Here is a 25393-nt window from a genome sequence, read left to right on the forward strand (position 1 = left end):
AGATTAACTGTACATTTTTATGTTGTAGGTGTTCCAAATATCTGTTTTCTTTACTAAAATATAACACATGCATTTTTTCCCTCAACCACCTCAGAGTGTCTCACAGGAGCCCTTATATAACATTGTTTTAGCACTTATTATGTTTAACTTATAATTCGTTTGCCTCACACTGGACTCTGAATTCTTTGAGTATAAAGACACTGCCCTTTTCTTCAGATGCTGGCAAAGAACTTGTATCTTTTAAGCTTTAAATATTAAATGGAATTGATTTTCACTACAATCATCTGTGGTAGATTTGGCAGGAGTTATTTTACTTGTTTTTTAAAGAGGAAAGCAAAGCTCAGAAAGGTTATGTAATTTTTTCCACCTAAAAACATAAAACAAATAAGTGTTTTAGCCAGAATTGGAACTCAGATTTTAAAAACTTCATGTCTTACATCCAGTACCTTAAATGAAAAACTTTGAAAGTAAGGTTAAAGATTTAAAAATATAAATAAATTCCAGAAATAGAACTTTACAGTCAGACTTGATGGCATCTCAGAGGAATGGCTGGGTATTTGATACCTTAATTTATCTTTTAGTGTCTTATTTTCCTTATCTTAAAAATGAAGATAATGGTAACACCTCTCTCAAAGAGTACTCGGGCAGGATTCAATGAGGTAATCAATAGAAGACATTGAGAACAATGTTTATCTGCTAGAAAATTCTCTTTAAGTGTTAAATATTATTATTTCACTGGTTTTTTTGATGATGATGATGATTGACTTTATTGAAAAGTATAATTGCATGAGCAGAATTTATGTGTGTGAATTGAGTTTGTATTTTTATTTTTTATTAGTGTAAGATCTTCTGAAATAGTGAAATTTGTTTAAAGTTAGTAGAATTGTGTATCTGCTTGATAATTATATTTTAAAATATTTCTAATATATACTTTTCTTTCCTGGCAACTTAATTCATTTTGTATGTGGTTGTTTGTAAATGCTATTTACTGTGTTGCCATTCTTTCTGTTCTCTTATGCAGGACCAAAAGATCTCAGATTGCTGTAACTGAAGGTATATTTGAACTTCCAAATCTGACAATTCAAGCTACAAGAGCACAGACACTTTTGCTGCAAGCAATATATCAAAGTTGGTCTCATATTGGAAACATCAGCTCTTCAGCAGTGAATGAAGCTTTGATGAATGAAGTTTTCCAAACTGTAGGTAAGAACACAGTCCTTTTGACAAGTATATGGGGAATTCTGATTAGTGGTGACTAATGTTTTATCATCCAGATCCATATGTGTAATGGGCTCAGCTTAAATTGTGCAGTGTAGTTAGCTATTTAGTTGTGTTCCCTGCCACCAATTTCTGGATATATTTTATATTTGCAAAAGATTTTTTTTTTACCAACTCCTCCTACAGTTGATTCTTTGGCTTTACATGGATAACTTTTGAGGGGATCAATATGTGTGTTTGAAATGATAACCAAATCTAATATAAATACATGTTTGATTATGCTGATAGAGTAGAATAAAATACTTGATCATAATACTTTAAGAGTTGGTAAGCAAATTATCCTTTTTGTGTGCAACATGATGTTTTGAGATGCATAATGAAATAATTACTAGTGAAGCTAACTAACGTGTATGTCTCCTCACATAGTTACAATTTTTTTCCTGTGGTGAGAGTACTTGAAATCTACTCTTAGCAAAGGGAGTATTTAGTACAGTATTGCTGACTGTAGTCATTGTGCTACACATTAGATTTTAGAGCTCATTCATCCTACATAACTGCAGCTTTGTACCCTTTGACCAGCATCTCTCATTGCCCCCTCCACCTTGGCTCTGGTAACCACTGTTCTATGTAATTCACTTTTTTAAGATTCCACATGTAACAGAGATCACATAAGCATTAATCTTAATACCAAAAGGTGGAAACAACACAAATGTCTATAACTGATGAATGTACAGTGGAATATTACTCAGACATAAAAAGGAATAAAGTACTGATAAGTGCTACAGTGTGGAGAACCTTGAAAACAGTATGCTAAGAGGTAGAAGCCAGATGTAAAAGTCACATATTATGATTCCACTTATATGAAATGCTTATAATAGACAAATCTATAGAGACAGGAAGTAGATTAATGGTTGCTAGAGTGTGGGGAGAAGGAGGAATGCTAGTGGCTGCTAATGGGCATGAGTTTGAGGGTAATGAAAATGTTCTGGAATTAGATGGTGCTGATGTTTTTATGCTTGTGAATATGCTCAATTCCACTTAATTGTACACTTTAAAAGGGGTAAATTTTTTGTTACACAAATTTTATCTCATTCCAAAAAATTTTTTGAACTGATGAATATTTAAGCAGACTAGCTTATGTGTTAATGTCTGAATGTTTGTTTCCACCAAAATTCGTCTGTTGAAACTCTAAGGCCCAGTATAATGGTGTTAGGAAGTGGGGTCTTTGTATATAAGAGTTTGAAAAGAATCAGACAGGATTAAATAGAATGCATGTAATGTAAGATAAACTTGTGTTATGTTTATTATACTTATATACATGAAAGTTGTACTTTATTAGTAAATGCAATTATTGCTCTAATTTTTTTTTTTTTTTTTTTGGTAAGAAGAGGTATTAAAATTCTGTGTAATTGCTTCTTAAAATTTGGGTTTTAGAAACTGAGAGGATATGAGTGAGAAATGCTTGAATAACAAAAAGGAGAAAACCTCATATCTTTCCAAAGACAGAACTAAAATAATTTGATAATAAGCAATTAATGATATGCTTTTCAAATTTTAAAATTCCTTAGCAAGAAAATGTAGTATAGACATATCTCATTTTATTGCGCTTTACTTTATTGCAATCCAGAGATACTGTGTTTTTACTTTTTGAAGGTTTGTGGCAACTCTGTCCAGCAAGTCTGTCAGTGCCATTTTTCTAACAGCATTTGCTCACTTCATGTCTCCGTGTCACATTTTGGTAATTCTTGCAATATTTCAAACTTTTTCATTATTATTATATTTGTTATGGTGATCTGTGATCAGTGATCTTTGGCGTTACTATTGTAATTCTTTTGGGGCACTATGAACCACACCTGTATAAGAGGGCAAGCTTAATAAGTGTGTGTGTTCTGACTGTTGGACTGATCAGCCGTTCTCCTGTCTCCCTCCCTCTGCTCTCTGTTCCCTGAGATACAACAATATTGAAATTAGGCAGTTAATAACCCTACAATGGCCTCTAAGTGTCTAAGTGAAAGGAAGAGTTGCATGCCTCTCACTTTAAATCAAAAGCTTGATATGATTAAGTTTAGTGAGGAAGGCATGTAAAAAGCCTGGGCCAAAAGCTAGGCTTCTTGCTCCAAACAGCCAAGTTGTGAATGCAAAGGAAAAGTTCTTGGAGGAGATTAAAAGTGCTACTCCAGTGAACACACAAATGATAAAAAAGTAAAGCAGCTAATTGCTGATATGGAGACAGTTTTAGTGGTCTGCGCAGATAAAACCAGCACAACATTCCCTTAAGCTAAAGCTGAATCTAGAGCAAGGCCCCCTCTCCAATTTTATGACAGCTGAAAGAGAGAGATAAGGAAGCTGCAGAAGAAAAATAGAAGTTGGTTGATGAGGCCATCTCCATAAAATATAAAAGTGCAAGGTAAAGCAACAAGTGCTGATGTAAGCTGCAGCAAGTTATCCAGAAGATCTAGCTAAGATAATTAATGAAGATGGCTACACTAAACAACAGATTTTCAATGTAGTTAAAATAGCCTTCTATTGGAAGAAGATGCCATCTAGGACTTTGAAAGCCAGAGAGGAGAAGTCAGTGCCTGGCTTCAAAGAACAGGTAGACTCTCTTGTTAGGGACTAATGCAGCTGATTAAGTTGAAGCCATTGCTCATTTAACATTCTAAAAATTCAGGGCCCTTAAGAATTACACTTCATCTACTCTGCCTATGCTCTCTAAATGGAACAACAAAGCCTGGATGATAGCACATCTGTTTACAACATGGTTTACTGAATATTTTAAGCCCACTGTTGAGACCTCCTGCTCAGGAAAAAGATTCCTTTCAAAATATTACTGCTCATTGACAATGCATTTGGTCACCCAAGAGCTCTGATGGAGATGTACAACGAGAATGATGTGTTCATGCCTGCCAGCATAACACCCATTTTTCAGTTTGTGGGTCAAGGAGTAATTTCAACTTTCAATTCTTATTTAACAAATACATTTTGTAAGGCTATAACTGCTATCGATAGTGATTCCTCTGGTAGATCTGGACAAAGTAAATTGAAAACTTACTGGAAAGGATTTACTATTATAGATGCCATTAAGTACATTTGTGGTTCATGGGAAGACGTCAAAATAACAGCATTAACAGAAGTGTGGATGAAGTTGATTCCACCCTTCATGGATGACTTTCAGGGCTTAAAAACTTTGGTGGAGGAAGTAACTGCAGATGTGGTGGAAATAGCAAGAGAACTAGAATTATAATGACTGAATTGCTGCAATCTCATGATCAAACTTTAACAGATGAGGAATTGCTTCTTAATAATGCACAAAGAAAGCGGTTTCTTGAGATGGAATTGACTCCTGGTAAATTTGCTGTGAAGATTCTTGAAAGGAGAACAAAGAACTTTTATTATTATATAGACTTAGTTGATAAAGCAGCAGCAGGTTTTGAGAGATTCACTCAAATTTTGAAAGAAGTTCTACTCTGGGTAAAATGCTATCAAACAGCAAGCATCACATGCTGCGGAGAAATCAGTGAAAGTAAGAGGCATTTGATTGCGCAAACTTCATTGTTATCTTATTTTAAGAAGTTGCCACAGTCACTTCAATCTTCAGCAACCATTACCCTGATCAGTCAGCAGCCATCAACATCAAGGTGAGACCCTCCACCAGCAAAAAGAGTAGGAGTCTCTGAAGGCTCAGACGATGGGTTAACATTGTTTAGCAAGGGAGTATTTTAAAATTAAGGTCTGTTTATTTTTTAAGACACACTGCTATTGCATAATTAAAAGACTACTGTATAGTGTGAACATGACGACTTTTATGTGCCCTGGAAAACCAAAAAATTCACGTGACTTGCTTTATTGTGATATTTGCTTTATTGTGGTGGTCTGGAACCCAACCCACAATATCTCCGAGGTATGCCAGTACTGATTTTTATGTCGTTTAAGAAGAAATGGCTTCCATGTCATTGAATCGATTCTGTTCATCAGTTTTGAATGTCAGAGGGATGGAGGAGGGCGGGTGGGTGGAGGGGGAGAGAGTAACCAAAGAATTTATATGCGTATATGCACAACCCACAGACATGGACAATGTTGGGGAGAGGGACTGGGGAGGGGGGGTGGGACGGGGTGGAACGGGTCATTGGGGAGAAAAAGGGACATCTGTAATATTTTAAACAAAAATAAAAATTAAAAAAAAAAGAATCAACCAATGAATTCATAAATAAATGGAATGACAAATTGAAAAAAAAAAGAAAAAAGAAATAGCACTGGAAATGGCACAGGATCATGGGCAAAATACATCATGTACGTGTAAAGTGTTAGACATTTCTGGAAAAAATTTTTGTTTTTTTAAATATATCTTTATTGATTTCAGAGAGAGGAAAGGAGGGGGAGAGAGAGAGATAGAAACATCAATGATGAGAGAGTCATTGATCTGCTGCCTAGCCCGCAACCTGGGCATGTGCCCTGACCGGGAATCAAACCCTGATCTCCTGGATCCTAGGTCGATGCTCAACCACTGAGCCATGCCTGGCCGGGCTGGAAAATTTAAAATGTGAAAAATATTTATTCTGAAGTTTTGATATGTAAGAAAACATGGTTGTTGATTCCTTGATTATAATTAACACTCTTAGCAAAGGGTAACCAATATCAGGTTGTGAAATAATGTAAATAATTTTATCACTCAAAGGAAGTAAATTAACTTCATATGTTTTTTATGCTGCATTCTTATATAAAAAAAAAACCAATCACAGAAAAACCTTTTGTTTTTTATTGTAGGTATGGAATTTTTCACTATTTTATTAACTTGATTATTAAAAAAACTAACGTTAATTATTTTTTCCTTTTAATAGCTGAACAGATCTCTGTATATAGAATCAAGTAACGTTAGGTTGTTGGATTTCATTGCAAACACTTTTTGTGCCTCAGTCTCCTTGTCCTAAATGTTGGATTAGTAATGGTGCTTCAGATATGTGATATCGAAGTTAATTTCAAACATCAAAACTAAAAAATGCCTTTAGGAAGAAAATATGTTTTCTTTAACAAGCCCTATATTATTATACATCACAAAAATGAGATAATTTTTATTGAATCAATTTTTTAGTATCTTTTTTGTGAATATGTTTATGTAAGAGGCTTTTAAGTAAATATTTTAATGACTGTTGAGTTATATGTTCTTTAAAGCTACAATGATTACTTTTTCTTCATCAGCTCTTACAAAAATCAGAATAAAATAAAAGATTAAAATAAATAATATAAAAGTTCTGTGCTAATCTTAGAGATTTAATTTTGTGCATTGAATTTTATTAATCTGTATGTTATTTATAGATGATTGTGTAGTGAATGTCTTACTATGTCTGTCACATAATAAGAATATTTTCAGTTTTCAATTACTGAAATTTAGGAGAGACTACTGAGTTGTTGCATTAAATCTTTTTAGTAACTATATTTCTAAAGGAAGTGGTTTTTTTTCAGTTTCAGTTAACTTTCTCATCTGTAAAATGGTGATACTATCTTTATATCTACTCATAGAGTACCAAATATAGTATTGTTTGGGAGTTGGTTTGTTCTTATCCTGGATATAGGATCCAGCTGGAAACATACGTATGGGGATATTACCTATTGAAATGATTCTGTGTATGGATACCCCTGTTCTCGGTGATCCAGCGTTTTAGCTGAGGAGGTATAGGGCAAAGGTAAACTGAAATGGTCAGGCAGGGAAGTGAGAGAAGAATGAGTAGCGGACTAGAGAAAGAATAAAATTCAAGACGTTGGTCAGGTCTAGGTCTTTAAACTTATTGAAGAAGCTGTGCAGTGGGCCCCTGTGAGATAGCTGTTTATAAGAGGCCACATAGAAACCTGTGACGAACCGTATATTCTCTGTTCTGCTAGGCACTCAAAGGGAATGTGGGACATGCAGTGGGACAATAGATGTATGAAACTCTATCCTTTTTATCTTCTTTCTACGTACTTTACAGCTGTTTACCAAGCACTTTTCCTCTAGTGAGCTGCATAATGTGGGTTTTGGATACCGTAAAACTTACTTGAATAGTCTGATTCAGCTCACCTATTTTAAATATATTTTTAAAATATATTTTATTGATCTTTAGAGAGAGAGGAAAGGAGAGGGATAGAGAAAAACATCGACGAGAGAGAAACATCACTGATCATCTGCCTCTTGCACGCCCCCTACTGGGAATCGAGCCGGCTACCCTGGGCATGTGCGCTGACTGGGAATTTAACTAACCAGTGACCTCTTGGTTCCTGGGTCCATGCTCAACCACTAAGCTATACCAGCTAGGCTTGACTCACCTATTTTAGGTTGATGTTTCTCATGTATTAATTTCACTGACTTCCTAACAGTATTATTAATGTTGGCAGGTTATATATCCTGTGTTAACTTGTGAAAATTTATGCTCAGAACAATTTAGTGTTTTTCTTAAATATCATCTCACAGATATTCACTGATTAAGCTGGTTTTTGAAACCGGTCCTTTGGACCTTTCAGTTACTATTATTTCTTCTACATCAAACTACCTCTGTGGTAAATGAGGTCAGAAATCGAGTAAGAAAGTTTGCTACTCCATTAGAAATTATGCAATAAAAGAATAGCAAATATAGTAAACTTGAATAAATTATAGAGGTAAAAGTAGAGATGTTAAAGTTTGAACTAAATGTGTATTATTGTGATTATTGAATTACATATTTTTGCTATTCATGTTTCTAATGGCATTCAAATCATAGAAATTCTAACCCTTGTTTATTTTGCCAGAAGATAAAATACAAAGTCCCAGATGACTTTTGTTTTCTTAGGAAAACAAGGACTTGCTACCACTTTTTCCTTATTTAGGTAGTTCATTGTTTTATTGATAGCTTAGTTCCCTTAATCTGGTATTTGCAGGGAAATTACTTACACACTTTAAAATCTGTGCTGAAGGTGATCAAATGGACATTAAGTGATGTCTTAATGTTAAAATAAAAATCTACTTTCCAGAAAGTAACTGTAAAAGTATTTTTATGCAAGATTTCATGTGGGATACCTTAATGGTTGAATAATAAATTTTACCTCATAAAAATGAAATTCAATAATACAGTAGCTTTCTCAGCTCAGTAGCATCTGGTCTATTCTCATGAGAGCCAATATTTTCCAACTCATTAGGATCATGTCGTTCTGTATGTCGTCAACATTGACTTAGCCAAGCTACCTTTACTTACATAACCGCCAAACTATTAAATAGGTCTCTTGTGGAGTGAAGTCAAATATTCCTCTTACTTTACTTCTGCCTTAGAAGAGGGGAAGAAAATGTACATACTGTAACATTTAAACATCTGGCCTAAAACCACATCAGTGTAGCTGAGCAAAGTTACGGATTCCGTATTCTTCCCAGGTGTGCATATAAAAAGGGTTTTGGAGTTGTTGACTAGTTCTTTAACTATTTAGGAAAAAGACTGATGTATAGTGATATGCTTTTTCTGTTCCTCAGTTTTCAAACTGCTTTTTTATCTCATCTGAAAAACACCTCCAGTAGGTTCAAAAATACGTATTTTTGAGCTGTTAAAATTTTTTCTTTCCAGATAGATGCATTGACTATACATTTATCCTTGTTTAAAAATAGAGTTGAGTTAGATTTGCATTAAGAACTAGCAGTAAGAACTAACAATAAAATTATATTGTTGTTATTTAAGTTGTAGTAAAAAGACATTACTTTCAGGAATATTATGACTTTTAAAGTGCCCCTATGTAAATTTTGCATAATATGACTGTTTATTGAATTTAAAGATTCATTTTTACTTGAATTCATGGAGATATATTGAAAGTTCATTTACAGTATATGTGATAATTGTTAAGAAATGAATAACTACATATATAATCATTTGTACTTCTGTGAGTATAGTTTAGAGAATTAAGAATGTGCTTAATGCCTTCCGAGTATGAGCACAATTGTGGGTAACAAGTCAGATGGGCTAGTTCTGTGTTTAAGTGAATAGAGTAGAGGGCAGATGAATGTTCCACCAGGATCTGGTTTCCTTTATTTAGCCTCACTTGTACACATGTGTTTCGGAAGTTAGCATTCTCTATCCTATGAGTAATTTTCCAAAACAGAGTAGCTCATTTTATACTACAAATTTTTCTGCTCCTCACTTCTAATTCATCATTCACAGAATTCTTTCATTGTCCCCAATGTTCTGAAACTTATCTCCCATTGAGCTGTGTTCTCTTGGAGTACACTTTGCTATATAGCACTATACATTATTCTTAACGTACTTCTACCTTGGCCACCATTGGATTTCACTGGATCAGATCTCAACTTGTGTTTGTACTGTTTGTGTGTACACACATTATATGCTTACATTTACTGCTGTCATGTTAGACATAGAGCATTCCTGAAACTCTTTGGAAATTGAATGTCTGGTAGTTGAAAAAAAAAAAACTTACATGTTATAAGGACTTAAAAAACAAAATTTAATGGTTAACTGTCTTTCCTATAGGGATGACTTTTTTTTTTCAGGAAATTAAAGGTATATGTGAGAATTGTCTTGGGTGACCAAGTGACTAAGGGACAGGAGGTGGTTCTTGGTCGTATGAGCATATCAGCCAGACATCTTCACTTCCCACAAGTCCACTGATTCTTACCCTTACTCTCATTCTTTTGCCTTGATTATAAGGTGGGGAAGCCATTGCAACAGAGATAATTAAGCGACCATCCTTGAGTCAGCAGATACAAAAAGGACTAACTTTGCCATATAAAAAGTAATTTTAGAGATATACTCATATAATGTGTAGAAGTTTAGATTCTATGAAAGCTATAGGACCTCTCTGCTAATATGCTAGTGTAGTGATTTTCCCATTTTTTTTCATTTAAGTTTTATTGAGATGTAATTGGCATACAGCACTGTATAAATTTAGGTATACAGCATAATGACTTAAATATATTGCAAAATGATTATCACAAGTTTAGTTAATATCCTTTGCTCTTCCTATTGATAGAAAAAAAGAAAATCTACCCTCGTGATGAGAACTTTTAGGATTAACTCTCCTAGACAACTTTCAAATATACCCTACAGAAGTGTTAAATTTAATCATCATGTTGTACATTATATCCCCAATACTATTGATCTTGTAATTGGAATTTTGTACGTTTTGACCACCTTCATCCAATTTCCCCAACCCCCATAACTTGCCTCTGATAACCACAGATCTCATTTTTTTCTATGATTTCCCCCCCCAGATTCCACATATATGAGTGCGATCCAACAGTATTTGTCTTTCTCTGAGTTATTTTACTTAGGTTAATCCCATCAAGGTTCATGCATGTTATCAAAATGGTAGGATTTTTTTCTTTATTTAATGGCTAAATAACATTCCAGTGTGTGTATACACATATATAAGTGATGAAACATTTCTCATCACATATCTCATGTATATGATACATACACATCTCACATTTTCTTTTTCCATCTGTCGATGGACACTTAGGTTGTTCCGAGGTCTTGGCTATTATAAATTATGCTACAGTGGACATGGGAGTGCAGGTATCTCTTTGACCTAGAGATTTTGTTTTCTTTGGGTATTTTTCCGGAAGTGGTATTGCTGGATCATATGGTAGTTCCACTTTTACTTTTTTGAGTAAACTTCATATTGTTTTCCATCATGGTTGTATCAATTTACATTCCTACCAACAGTGCACAAGGGTTCCCTTTTCTTCACATCCTTCTCAGCATTTGTTACCTCTTGTCTATTTGATGATAGCCATTCTAACAAATATGAGGTGATATGTCCTTGTGGTTTTGATGTGCATTTCCCTAATTATTAGCGATGTGAGCTTCTTTTCATATACCTGTTGGCCATTTGTTTATCTTCTTTCGGAAAATGTCTGTGCAGGTCCTGTGCCCATTTTTTAATTGGATTATTTGTTTTTCTGCTATTGAGTTGTATGAATTCTTTGTATATTTTTGATACTAACTCCTTATCAGATAGATGGCTTACAAATATTTTCTCTCATTCTGTAGGTTGCCTTTTCATTTTGTTGATTTTTTTTTCTTTTGCCATGTAGAAGCTTTTTTGATGTAGTTCCACTTGTTTATTTCTTACTTTGTTACTTGTGTTTTAACTGTCATATCCAAAAAATCATTGCCAAGACCCAAAGTGTTTTATGGTTTCAGGTCTTACATTTAAGCCTTTAATCCATTTTGAGTTAATTTTTGTGAATGGTTTAAGATAGGGGTCTAGTTTCATTCTTTTATATGTGAATATCCAATTTTCCCAGCATCATTTTTTGAAGAGACTATCTTTTTCTATTGAGTATTCTTGGTCCCTTGTTAAATATTAGTTGACTGTATATGCATGAGTTTTGTTTTTTGGCTTTTGATTATGTTCCCTTGTCTATGTGTCAGTTTTTATTTGATTACTTTAGCTTATAATATAGCTTGAAATCAGGAAGTGTGATACCTCCTGCTTTGTTCTTTTTTCTCAGGATTGCTTTGCCTATGCAGGGTTTTTTGTGGTCACATATAAATTTTAGGATTTTTCCCCTACTTTTGTAAAAAAATGCCATTGGAATCTTCATAGGGAATACATTGAATCTATAGATGGCTTTGGGTAGTATAGACATTTTAACAATAACAGTTCTTCTAATCCATGAACACGGATATCTTTCCATTTATTTGCCTTCCTTGACTTCTTTCATCAATGTCTTGTAGTTTTCAGGGGTCTTTCTCTTCCTTGGTTAAATACAGTATTTATAAATATTGTATTGGTTTGGATGCTATTGTAAATGGGATTGTTTTCTTTATTATTCTTTCAGATAATTTGTCATTAGTGCATAGAAATTCTACTGATATTTTAATGCTAATTTTGTTTCCTTCAACTTTACTGAATTCATTGATTAGATGTAAAAGATTTTGTTGGAGTGTTTAGGATTTTCTATATACGAAATGTCATCTGTAAATAAATGCAATTCGACATCTTTCTGATTCTGATGCCCTTTGTTTCTTTTTCTTGTCTTATTGCCCCAGCTAGGCCTACAGTATTATGTTGAAAAGAAGTGGTGAGAGTGGGCACCCTTTTCTTGTTCTGATCTTAGAGAAAAAGCTTTCAACCTTTTCACCATTGTGTTTGGTATCAGCTGTGGGCTTATTATATGTGGCCTTTATTATGTTGAGGTACGTTCCTTCTATACCTGATTTGTTGAAAATGTTTACATGAATGGATGGTGAATTTGTCAAATGCATTTTCTATGTTTATTGAGATGATCATATAATTTTTTTCATTCTGTTAATGCGATGTATCACATTTATTGAATGTGTCTTATGAATCATTCTTTAGTCCCAGGGATGAATTCCACTTGGTCATGGTGAATGATTCTTTTAATGTGCTGCAGAATTTGGTTTGCTAGTATTTTATTGAGAATATTTGCACCTATATTCATCTGGGATATTGGTCTGTAATTTTCTTTTTTGTAGTGTTCTTATCTGGCTTTAGTATAAGGGTGATGCTGGCCTTGAAAAATGAGTTTTGGACTCCTCCCTCCTCTTTAATTTTTTTTGGAAGAGTTTGATTACCCTGCTTTGAACCCCGGGACTTAACTGGTCAGAACTTGCTTTTCAGTGATGGACAGGCTGATGAAAAAATGGATGGATGAGTGGATAGTGGTAGATGCACAATGCTGTACACACAGGTGCACACAAACTGCTGTGTGGAAGCATTGTAGTAAGCATGACAGCCTGTAGCAGGAGCATGTCTGTGTCTGTGTGGACAAAATCTTTACATTTTAAGATTTGAAAATATTCAAGAGAAAATGACATGGAAGCAATGAAAACAAAGACAGCCTCCTCTGGATTCTGAATCTCAGGATGTGAGAAGGGCTGTGCTTGACGCTCTGATGAGTTATCTGTTAGGGCCTTGGTTCAATACAGCACTGAACAGGTTGAGTAACCAGCATTATGTTCTGCGGGGCCTCTTGAGACCACGGCAGACCCTGATGGTGGTTTTGGCGCTGGAACCTGTCAGCAGTTTGGGATTGGAAGAATTTAGGGGCGGGGGAGGTGGCCTTATGTTCCCTCCTTCGTTTTCCCTGGAAACACTTGATCTCTTGGATGATGCTCCTGTCAAGATTGGATTTAGCCTCCCCTTTTTCTCATCTGGCTCCTCAGGCACCTCTGGGCTTAAGATTTCTAAACTCTGTACCAAGAAGACAAGAGTGACCCCATCACTTCTCTCCTCATGAATTGTCAAGGGCTCCCTGTTGCCCTTAGGATAAATTAAAAGACTCCTGGCGTGTCCCTTTAGGACCTGGGCCCCCCATAGCCTCATTTCTCCCTCATTTCTCACCTCTGGCTGAATCAAATCCTTCATACCATGTTTTTTACATTTTCTTACCTTTCCAAAAAATAAAAAAGCTCTGATTGATTACCTCCTTCCTATTTGAATGTAACATTAATATTAAAATTTAGTATTAGTGTTTCCTATGCAAATACTTCTCCTATTCTCCAAGCAGATTTATTTTCTCTGTTGTGATATCATTGTGATTAATACATTAGCTCAGCTCAACGGATATTTAGAACCTCGTAAGTGCTAGATTGGACCCTGTTTATAAAGAGTTTTCAATCTACGTGGGAAAAATAGTATTTAATCTTTGGTTACATTCATCATTCTATGTTGTAGCTACTGTTTGAGGTTTCCTGATGAAACCTAGTGTGCATATTGTTTAGACTCTCACATCTTATGAATATCTTTCAGTTATTGTGATAACTGGATTAAAAATTTATTGCTAACAAATACATATCATTCATTGCCTGTGCAAAGTATAATTATTGATGGTTTCGCACCTTCATCAGAGATATGTTAATTGGCATTTCAGCTTGATCCATTTCTGTTTACTTATATTGATGTCATAGAGAAAGGAATGGAAAATATAATGCACATCGCACTGGGTGTTATTTCTAAATTGGTCATGTTGTTATTCATATAAAGTGAATCTCCAAGACCAGGAAGAAGTATTAAAGGTTAAAATGTGCTTTAGATTAAAAGTAACAAAATTAGAAAGCAGAGATTTGATTAGAACAAAGAAGAAAAGTTATGGGTCATACTGGACACTTGGGGAATATGAATGTGTAGCTTGAACATGAGTCAGTAAGTACATTGGTGAAAAAGCTAACATCGTTTTGGGTAGATTCCAAATTAAAAGATTTACCAGGGAGAACTAAGAAACGCTTACTAATTTTATTCCCTGCTAGTCAGCATTTTGAGTAGTACTGCTGATCACACATTTGGCAATATTTTAAAAAATACCGAACAAGTTTCAATAAGCGATTTGAAGAGGAAGGAAAATGAAGAAAACTTTAAAATGAGGTGAATGTTGGTTTTTTTAAAAACCGGAGACAGGCTTTATGACTGTTCTCTAGAGAGTGTGTCTTTGAGGCTTATCCTGTTACACTGAAAGCACAGCTTACACAGCCGACCCTGGACAACAGAGGTCTGATCTGTGCGGGTCCGTTTATACGTGGATTTTTTTCAATAAATATACAGTTGGCCCCCCTTATCCCTGGTATGGGGATAAAACAAAACAGTATTTTAAATCTGCGGTTGGAAACCCATGGATTTTGGTATCTGCAGGGGTTTTGGAATCCATCTCCCATGGATTCTGAGGAGCTACTATAGTTACGTATTTGGGAGGTAAAAGTGATATGGGGTTTTTGACTGCATGAGAGGTCAGCCCTCCTCACCCCCCACACTGTTCAAGGGTCAACTGTATATGCAAAGGACTGTTGCTCTTCTAAGTAATTCTTTTGGTCAGTACGTTCCAATCCACACACACTGCCATGCTTACAGATTTTAAAAACTTCAAAATCGTTTTTGTTGCCAATTTAGCAGACACATGAGGAAATCGGTATCTTACCATTAAATATATACTTTATTTTCTTTTAAAGATTGTCAAAGAGAGAAACAAAAGGTAGTTTTGAATATGTATCTGGAACATGCCTTCTGTTAGATACAAAGATGGTTGAGACCCTGTGTCACCCACCTTACCCACTATTCCTCACTCTGAGTGGTAATTTTTTCTTTCGAACATTCAGACTTACCTCTCAAATGATCAAGATTTGTCATCATCAGGACAATTCAGAAGAATGACTTTACACCATAAATGTAGATGAAAATGAGGAGTAGCAAAAATGTTTTGATGAATTAAACGTTGAAATATTTAGCTTATGACTACATTGAAGAACAGTTGTTGGCTGTCTGCCGATTCACTATAGCATAGTCAGACCTTATGGTTTAAATACTCCTATGCCAGCCCCTTTCTCCTAACTGCCACTTACTAGTTGTGGGGTCTTTGGCATGTTGCTTAGATTCTTTAAGTTTCTTCATTGTAAAATATGAATAATAATACATTTTCATGGATTTGTTGTGATAAATTGCATTCATCACAGTGCCTGACTTAATTAGTGGCTACTGTTGTTAATTATATTGACAGCAATAATAAAATATGCCTTGGATTATTTCATGCTTTTATGAAAGGTAACAGTTTTCTAATTCTATAAAGGAAAGAAATGAGCTAAAACTAGAAGAAATTTAGTTTGACGGAAAGAAATACCAGTGGGGTTATTAAATCCCTAAAACCAGAGAATGAAACAGGGCGATGGTTATTCATTGATGGCCTTGCATTTATTTATTTGTTTTCTAGTGCCAGTTACCTACAGAGAGCATTGAGTGTTTTTCTTGAGATAGCTAGCAATGTACTTATCGTAGGATTTTTATTATTTAAATGTCTCCATTTCCTTTGAATGGATTTTTATTTTTTTTCTGAGGCATATCGTTTTTAATGTATACCACAAAAGATGGCCTTTTACATAATCATTGTGTTCATTATTTTAAATTTTTTTTCTTTAATCCTCACCCAAGGATATGCTTATTGATTTTAGAGAGACGAAGTGGGGGAGGAGAGAGAAAGAGAAACATCCATTGGTTGCTGGCAATACGTGCCCCAATCAGGGGTGGAACCGGCGACCTAAGTATGTGCCCTGACCGGGAATTGAACCTGCGACCTTTTGGTGTGCCGAACAACACTCCAACCAACAGCCACACTGGCCAGGGCTTAAGTGTTCATTACTGATGCGCTATCACTGTTGGAATTGGAGATGATTTTAAGTAGCATGTTGGAAACTTTTGTTTTTAATTAAAAAATTATTTATTTTACTGTGTATTAGGTAAAAATAATCCCTCATGTTATACCTGTGATTTCAGGTATTATTGTTTAAAATGATAGTGGAATAAAAGTTTGTTCAGGAAACAAATTTATCATAAAGTAAAAAATCGTGAGTAAATTTAAAGAAAAACGTTAACAGTAGTATAAGCGAATTACTTAGTACTCACTATGTGCCGAGTACTAAGTTCTTGATATATATTGAGTCATGTAATCCTCACAGCAGTGTTGAAGGTAAGGTACTATTATTTATCCCCATTGTACACATGAGAAACAGAAGTACAGAGAATAACAATCTTGCACTTGGTTATAGACGTTAAGTGGCAGAGCTGTAGTATCTGTCCATGAGCTCTGACAGTATCCAAGCTCTTAGCCACTGTGAGATGCTGCTGCGGCTTTATTAAGTAAATAATAACAAATGGTACAAGGACTTGGTAGCAATGATGATGTTAGTACACAAAAACATGAAGTTTGTGGAAACTGCTCAGATAAAATATTTCTCATCTATAATGATTAGAAATTCCATATAATGTATGTATATGGAATTAAATAGAGCTGCATAAAAAATATCATGGTTATTCTAAGCATGATGAAACATTATTATTTTATCATGTCTTTTATATAATGAAATAATGCTTTATTTAAAAAAATCACCATTTAGTGAGGTATAGTGACAGGATTCCTCCCCCCACTTCTGCACCTGTTTCTGTGAAAAGGAAATGTTCATAATTTATAACTAGAGAAAGTTGTTTTTTTAGGTCATTCACAACTGTACTCCAAACTGTTTGATATTTTAGTTTTAGGATTTAACTTTCTAACAAAAGTTATGTGACATCAGCAGCTAGGTGCAATGAAGGCTCTCTCAGGAATACTCTTAGTAGAAAGGAAGACTGGGCCTTGAGGTTGTGTGGGCTTGAATGTGATTTTTATTTGATATATGAGCTGTGACATAACTATTGCATGACTGAGATGTACTTGTAAGTGCCGTACTATGCAGATGTGTGTTTTTTTTTTTTTTTTTTTTTCTGAAACAAAGCCAGAAACAAAATCTTGAATGTGTTCATTTAGTGGGGAAAGAATACTTCATAGAAACATATGGAAACATTTCTAAGTTTTTTTCATTAAATGAGCCTTTTACTTTCTAAGCATTTTTATGATTGTTCAAGTTAATATGTCATTTGCCTCATATTTTCCAAGTTTAGTGAGACATGGAAGTCTTACAGAACTGGGATGTTTTGAAACAACCAGATCATTTTTAGGAATGCACATTTTAGAATTAGATTCGATGACTATTAAAAGCTAGGATTGAACACAGATAAAATTTTCATTAAATTATTAATCATAAGACTGTCCATCTCTAATTATTTTAACATTATGATGGGATTTGGTGAGGAGATTTATAGAGCAGTTACTCTTTTTAATGTTTCATAGGACAACAAAGGAAATCATAAAAGAAAGAACACTACAAATATAAGTGACTGCTTTTAATTTTTCATGTTTCCTTTTGACTCATGTCCTTATACATAGTTTTACGTGATTTGATTTATGATGTATGTACCACTCAATGTTATGCTTTCTTTTATAACATTTCATTACATTTTTTTTTCTTTTCAGTGTCACGTACTTTTGTCTTTGCCATTGTGAAAAGCACACAGAGAACTTCACCTTAGATTCTAAGTCCCACTCAGCCTCTCATTTTATCTTTTTCTCTTTTGTCAGAGAGAAGTGATAGGACGTGTACATGCGCCTTTCCACTTAGCTTGGAGGCTGAATTTGGTGTATATTTTGTAGTTTTCACCTTCTCTGACTGCGTATTTGACACTCGCATTCTGTGCTTGATTTGTGGGCTCTTCTTTGTCGTTTATCCTTTAGCTGCGGCCAGTATGTGACAAATACTTCATTTAATTTTGTAGTCCAGAACTTTTTCCTGAAACTGGTAAATTTATTTGGATGTGCCATGGTATCTAAAATTCACTATTTTCAAAATGAAACTTGACTCTTTTTCTCAAATAATAGCTAATGGTATCACCATTCACCCATTGTTTTATGCAAAACACCTAAGAGTCGTCATGTTCTGTCAGTTCTTCCTCTTAAATCTTCCCGACCTCTGGCCACTGCTTTGTGTAACCATGTCTTTATTTCCAGCCAGGATTGCTGTGGTATCTTACCAAGGGATCTATCTCCCAGTCCTCTTTCTCTTTCTTTTTTAAATCCTCACCCGAGGATATGTTTATTGATATTAGAGAGGGAAGGAGAGAGGGAGGGGAGAGGGGATCATTGTGAGCTGAACCACCGGCCAGGGCCTCCCAGTCAGTCCTTTCTTGCTCTCCAGTTCTTTCTCTCCATTGCAGTCTCAGTGATCTTTATAAAATGGAATTCTGATTATGTTTTTTAGTGGTTTCCCATTAAAATTGGAACTTCTTTGCATATCAGAACAAGGTTATTTCATGATCTCAGACTTGTCTCGGGGAAGTTCCTTCGAGCTTCTTCCTCTTGCTGTGTTGAACTGCTGAGTGCCCAAACACATGCATGGGTCATCCTCTGCTGTGGCACACAGTGATCCACCTGCCTGGGACACCCCTCCTCCCTGCATAACCGTGCCTCCTCTTGTCTGTCTCATGACTTCTCTTCCTTGGAGACTTAATTGACGCTTCATACCTTTCAGGGTGAGTTAGGTGTACTTTTATATTTCCAGAGTATGCTGTCAGACATACAGTATAAGCCTGAAAAGTGTTTTTAAATTGAATTATTGAATAATCCACTGGGTTAATTTTGGGGAATTCATTAACATTTGGAATTTAGGTGATTGCTAGTTATTAGATAAAGCAGTTTGCATCTTCATGCATGTTAATATTTTAAAAAATGATTTTTCTGCCAAAATATCCCAAGAAATATTGACTCAAAGGTAGAGACACTTTTTATGAATCTTGGAATCATCCTTTGGTGATAATTCTTAGCATCAGTCTTGCCCAAACTATATGTCAGAAATCAAGACTGTTGCTACTGGTAACATTTTCTGTGTTTAAATAAATCTTTTTATCCTTACAAAAAAATGGACTTCAGTATATGCATTTATTTTTGCATTTAATAAACATATGTGGGTGCCATTGTATGCCACTCTGTGCCAGGCACTGGGGACACAAACATAATAAGAGTCTTTTCTTGGTTAATTGCAAAATAAGTTTTCTGAGAGCTTTGAGCAGTAATATGCATAATATAATTCATATACATTTATTCTACTAATTGGAGCTGCCTGTTAAATATGAAGACAAATCAATGTTTAATTTAACCTGTTCATGTCATAAGTTTAACAAATTTTGTTACTTATATTTGAGAGTGACTTCATTACTAGAAAAACTGCATTTTTCCATATTAGCTTTGCATTTTTGCTTTTATCCCTTATATTAGAGGAAGGTTGTTTCAGTTAGGATCAGATTTTAATAAGTAATAAAATTAAAGTGTTTTTTTGTTGGAAAATATGACTAATGAATTGCTGAATGAAGTTGTTTTATTATTTTTAACAAGTTGAACTATTAGTCTTTATAATATAGTTTATCCATGTTTATTTCTTTACTTAAACAATTATTCAAGTACGTTTCATATTTTCATACTGAAATATAAGCAGATGGTTATAATATTTCTTTGTACAGATATCCACACAAGAACTCTTTGTGCTGTTGGCGGTACTGTTACACAGTTTCTTACTACAGTATGTAAATATATTACCTCAACCCTTAATCAGCCTACCATTGCCATTGATGACCCAATGCTTAAATTGTAACACTATGCTGCTGACCCAGACTCTGGGGGCTTATTTTATTTTATTTTTTGATGCATTGCTGTAGGCAATTTTAAGGGTGTGGAACCAAGCCATTTTCTCCCTTGGACTCATTTCCACTTTTATTTCCTATGGGAATCTTAGCCTTCCTCTAAAATATTAAGATTTTTAAATTGTTCACCTATTCTTTGATTACTGAGTGGAAGAGTAATGCTGCTTGCCCATTTTAACTTAACTGAATTAAAAAATTAGTATGGCTAACCCCCATTAGTGTTAAACAATTCTCAAAATGAAAATTTTCTAATTCATAAAATACCATTCTGGTAGACACTTTATTCATATATGTGTGTGTTTCATGGTTTAGTTTTATTTTATTCTTATATGCTAAAAATGTTTGGCCTGATTTTTGTCCCAGGAGGGTGTAATTGAGAACTGACAGGTTATATGAAGTTGAAAAGAAATTTTATGAGTTGTAAAAACCAGTGCTTCATTTTTCCTTAGTAACTAATATGTTATTTGTAAGGAAGTATCCTACAAGTTCAAAATGAATTGGCCTCTAAATTGCCTAGCAGCTTTCAATTTTAACATTTATAACTGCTCTTGAAAACAAAATTAAGTTTATTCACTAGGAAGAATGAAATTATTTTTAGAATATAAGAATTTCGGGGGCTTGTATATGCTGATCATTTTAACTCAATCTTACAGAAAAAAACTATGTAAAAACCATATGCCTTTAAAGGTTTTAAAAAAATTACTTTTATTTTAGTTCATTTTCTTATCAAGAAACTTATAGAACAACTTACTTAAACCAAGTGCATTATGAAGCACTGGGTTATTAATATGAGACAGGCACAGATGGAAGGGAAACAGAAATATAATCTCATAATTGTAGTATGGTAGGTACTGCTAGGGTAGCCACAAGAAAAGAGCAGTTGATTGTATTTTAAAGGCTTCATAGAGGAGGCAACATTTGAATTAAGACTTAAATGTAAATAAAGAATCTACTAAGTGCTGTGTGGTTAGGAGTTTGGGGGAGTGAGTATAAGTGTGTCTGTGAAAATTAGTGGAGAATGAGGATGGTGGTAGCTATTTCATCAGATGCTTAATATAAAACGAATGCTCTGTGCACTGTTAAAAATGGCCATTTTAATTTATAGGCATAAGGAGTGATTTTTGAAATGGAAACAGTGCTGGTTGGATTCTCCTGGAAGCAGACACTGCGATGGAGTTAGGATTGCAGGCAGTTTACTGAGGCATAACACCTGTGAAAAGAAAAGAGCGGGAGCAAGATTGGTTAAGAGCAGCCATCACATTGTGAACCTGACTTGACAAAGTCCCTGCCAACCCAACAGGGACCTTTGGAACAAAGGTTGTTCGAGGAGTCCTGCATTGGGTAAAAATGACTAGGCCTCTCTACCACCACTACTCAGGTGTTGGCTGTGGGCTTCCCTGAGAGAAGTATGTCCTTGACTGGAAAGTGAGGCAAACTCTAAAGAAGCTAAGAGCTGGAGGCTGTCAGCTAATCACATTCCTTGCTGCTGGGCAGTGTGTCCTTTGTTGAAGGGTAATGTAAGAGGTACACTATGTATTTGCCACAAGAAATCAGGGTGAGGCAGACCTTGGAATGATACTAATCATTAAATTCATTTTGTTAGTCAATAAATATCACTGGACACTTACTATGTGCTAGGAATAGTGCTGGTCATGGATAATGTGAGCAAAGAAGATCTCATGTAGGGGAAAGATCTGGAGGGGAGTATTCCAAGACAAAGAAATACTGGGTATAAAGCCCCTGTTATGGGCAATGGCTTGTCAAAAAAGAGAAAGAATGCCATTTTGGCTGCAGAGTTCTGAAAAAGGGAGAAGGGAGAGAAACGGTAAGAGAGAGAGGAGGAAGGGAAATGAGGTCAGAGAGTTTGGCTGCAGCCACTAGAACCTTGCAAGGCACAATAAGGACTTTGGATTTTATTCTGATTAAAATGGGAGGTCATTGGAGGGCTTTAACCAGAGGAGTGACACAATTTGACTTATGGTTGGAAAGTTTACTCCTGCTTACCAGCATCCACATTTAATAGTCATAATGCAAATATGTCTTGACTACTGACTTAATGATATGCTGTGTAGCCACTTGGAGAATTCTTTTACATTGCTGGCAGTGTTATAACATCTGCAGAAAAGATACACATCAGTTCCATTATCAGTTTATTTTTTAGCCACTTACCATATTTCTGTAGTAATTCATTAATATTTTGTTTTAAAGTAACTATTCATTACTTAGTTAGCCATATTAATTTTAATTTTTAGTTGATGGCACAGAACTTTTTTGGGGGGCTTTTTTTTAGCTCTGGAAAAAAAGTAAACTTCTTTGTAGGAATTTTATTTAGGTATTTGAAACTCTTCATGAGAATGGGTTGCAAGCCTGTAAAGTTTAACTGGGCCCTCCCTGGATCCATACCACTCTCTGGTGGAATGCAGGACAAAATTTAAAGATCCCAGGTTTCTTGCATATAGCAGAGACCTGCACATTGCTGGCTTCCAGAGCTGCTGTTATTTCTTGGGATCAGAAGTTTGCCCTCCTCCCATAGGAATTTTTAGGACTCTATCTTCATCTAAGTATTGATTTGCCTAGTTGAGAATGATTTTAGTTATTTTTGACTCTAAGGCTTGTATTATTTATTAGAAATTAAGGTTCAGTTCTGAAAAGTATCTTCTCATTGCTAAAGTTTGAACCTTAGCCCCACCTTTTATTAACCATGTGACTTAACCAAGTTTTAAAGACTCAGTTTCCTTCTCTGCAGAATGAGGAAGACCAGTAGTACTTGCTTTATAGGCCCATAGTGGGGAGGAAGTGAAATTATGTAAAATACCTGGCATACTATGACTGTTTTTATTGCTGCTGTAAGTGCGACATTACTTTATTAGGATGTATGGTAGTATAGACTCAGTTTGGATATTCATTTAAAATCTGCAATTTTGCTTCAGCTCTGGCTTCAGGCTTTGAAAGATTGAATAGAATAGCGACTTTAGTGTCAGTTCTGGAGTCCTCGAATTTGTGTGTAAAAATACTTACCATCATTTCTAGTAGCCTCACAGCATCAGTTTAATAAACGAGGCATGTCGTTGGTTTATTGTTAAGGTCTCAATTTTCACTTTTAATTACTGGTAAGCATTCTCGATGTAACTGAGAATGAGCATTTCCTTATAGGTTTTATGTGTTGAAATTCTGTCAGAGAGTTGGAGTATAAATGTTTATTATTAAAAGAGTAAAGTACTACATGTGCCAGTGGTTGTAAAAGCTGTTAATTTTATGTACAAAAGTAATTATTTCAAAGGTTCAATACCTTGGTAAAGAGATTGATAGTTAACATAAATATTAACAGAAAGTTTTCGTAATTTTTCTATGTTAAAAACATACTTAAACATTTCAATAAATGTAAAAGGCAATAGAGGTTGAATTATATCTTCATTCTTTATAGAATCTATAGAATTGTTTAATATACTAGCATCAATAAAACTTTAAAAATTGTAAGTGAAATTATATAAAATACCTGGCATACCATGACTGAAATAAAATATTTATTTTGTGGTTATTTAAGTTTATTTTAGCAACAAGTTTCATGATAAGGTTCTGTTTGGGAAGTTTTTACATTTTATGGGTTGAATTAAAGGCAGAATTCAGAATATTTGAGAAGGGATAACTCAAAATGATATTCAATAATATCTAAGAAAATAATTCTTAATTCAGATGTAAAGATGAAAAATATAGAGTATGCAAAGAAGAAAATATTAGAGAAAAATGAGATATCTAGAACACATCCTATTTACCTGGCCAAAATTACATACTTTTACGAGAATACTTTACAACCATTCTTATGGAGGTTTTAAATTAATTCTTATATATAGAAGAGGGAAAGCTTAATATCTTGGTGGAAACATCAACAATGTTAGCCAAAAAATGTCTTACTTCCTCCCCATCTAGTTCAGTTGGAACTGAGCATTTAGTTGGTATTGTACATGTGTAGACTAGAGACTACAGACGTAACCTAGCAGCTGACAACAGGTGACAAATTGTGCACTCTACTGTCAAATTAAAAGTCAGCTCTTAAGATTCTTCATAAAAATTTATAATGGTAATTTCTTTTAATTAGAATTACATTTACTCTTATAATATTTGGGAAATTATTATAATGATACTTGGCTCCTGCTCAGTGATATGCTGTATTTTAATAATAAAGAAAGTAATAAAATATTTTTTTTCCTCCTATATACCTAACATATTTGTCAGTTTATCCAAAGTATACAGAATGGTGGGTAATTTTAGAAGAGAGGATTTTTTAACATCAAAATCATGCATTTTCATTCCAAAATTTTTTGTAGGCTAGTTTCTGTTTTAATTAATAATTTAGATTGGATATGAATATAAGATTTGAATAATTTCTTAAAAGTTTCACTCTGTACAATCAGAACCATTGTAAATATTTTTTTAAATTAAGTAATGTATCAAATTGATACTAAAAATAACTGAAATACCTTCCAACATAATTTATACACAAAAATGCTACCATGAAAACACTTTTTATGCATTATGTCATTTTCCCCTTAGGTCAGTGCATACATATATTTACTTTCAGTTCTTTTGTGATAGTTATTAAAACCACTTAACTGTGAAATAGAGTGTGATACATTAATAAAACAAAATTTTGCTCTTTGGTTTTTGTTACGGTAGAACACTATGGTAACCACTTACAGATTTCATTATCAATAAATGAAACAGAATAGTGTTTACTATAAGTGAGGGATGGAGATCTTCAAGTTTAAAAGCAGTTGTTTAGTATCCAAATAAATAATGCTGGACAACCCTGGCTGGTGTGGCGAAGTTGGTTGGAGTGTCGTCCTCTACACCAAAGTTGATGGGTACGATTCCTGGTCAGGGCACATACCCAGGTTGTGGGTTTGATCCCTGGTTGGGGCTCATATGGGAGGCAACCAGTTGATATTTCTCTCCCTACCCCTCTCTCTCAAATCAATAAAGTTCTTTTTAAAAAAATAATACTGGACACATTTTAAGAATACAAGAACTGGTTTAATTAACCATGGTCTGATGTGATGTGCATCCCACTCATGGTAAATGACAATGGCATTAACTGGCTGATGCTTCAGAGTACTACTGGTTTTCATCTACTTTCATTGGCCAGATGTATCATAAAGGC

General features: G+C 34.5%; 1 protein-coding gene across 8 annotated transcripts in view; it reads left to right on the forward strand.

The window, feature by feature from the left end:
* Window positions 1-25393, forward strand: part of VPS13B (vacuolar protein sorting 13 homolog B) — a 454815-nt gene that overhangs the window by 61945 nt on the left and 367477 nt on the right. For 7 of the 8 annotated variants that reach the window (XM_081116979.1, XM_081116977.1, XM_081116974.1 and 4 more), the window contains exon 17: window positions 1022-1203. In XM_081116979.1, coding sequence (XP_080973105.1) covers window positions 1022-1203 — 182 coding nt within the window. Of the gene's footprint in view, window positions 1-1021; window positions 1204-21340; window positions 21455-25393 lie in introns of those variants that run through there. The other variant, XM_081116981.1, reaches the window with a different exon arrangement.

This window comes from Miniopterus schreibersii, assembly GCF_964146895.1.
Source record: "Miniopterus schreibersii genome assembly, chromosome: 17".
NCBI classification, from domain to species: domain Eukaryota; kingdom Metazoa; phylum Chordata; class Mammalia; order Chiroptera; family Miniopteridae; genus Miniopterus; species Miniopterus schreibersii.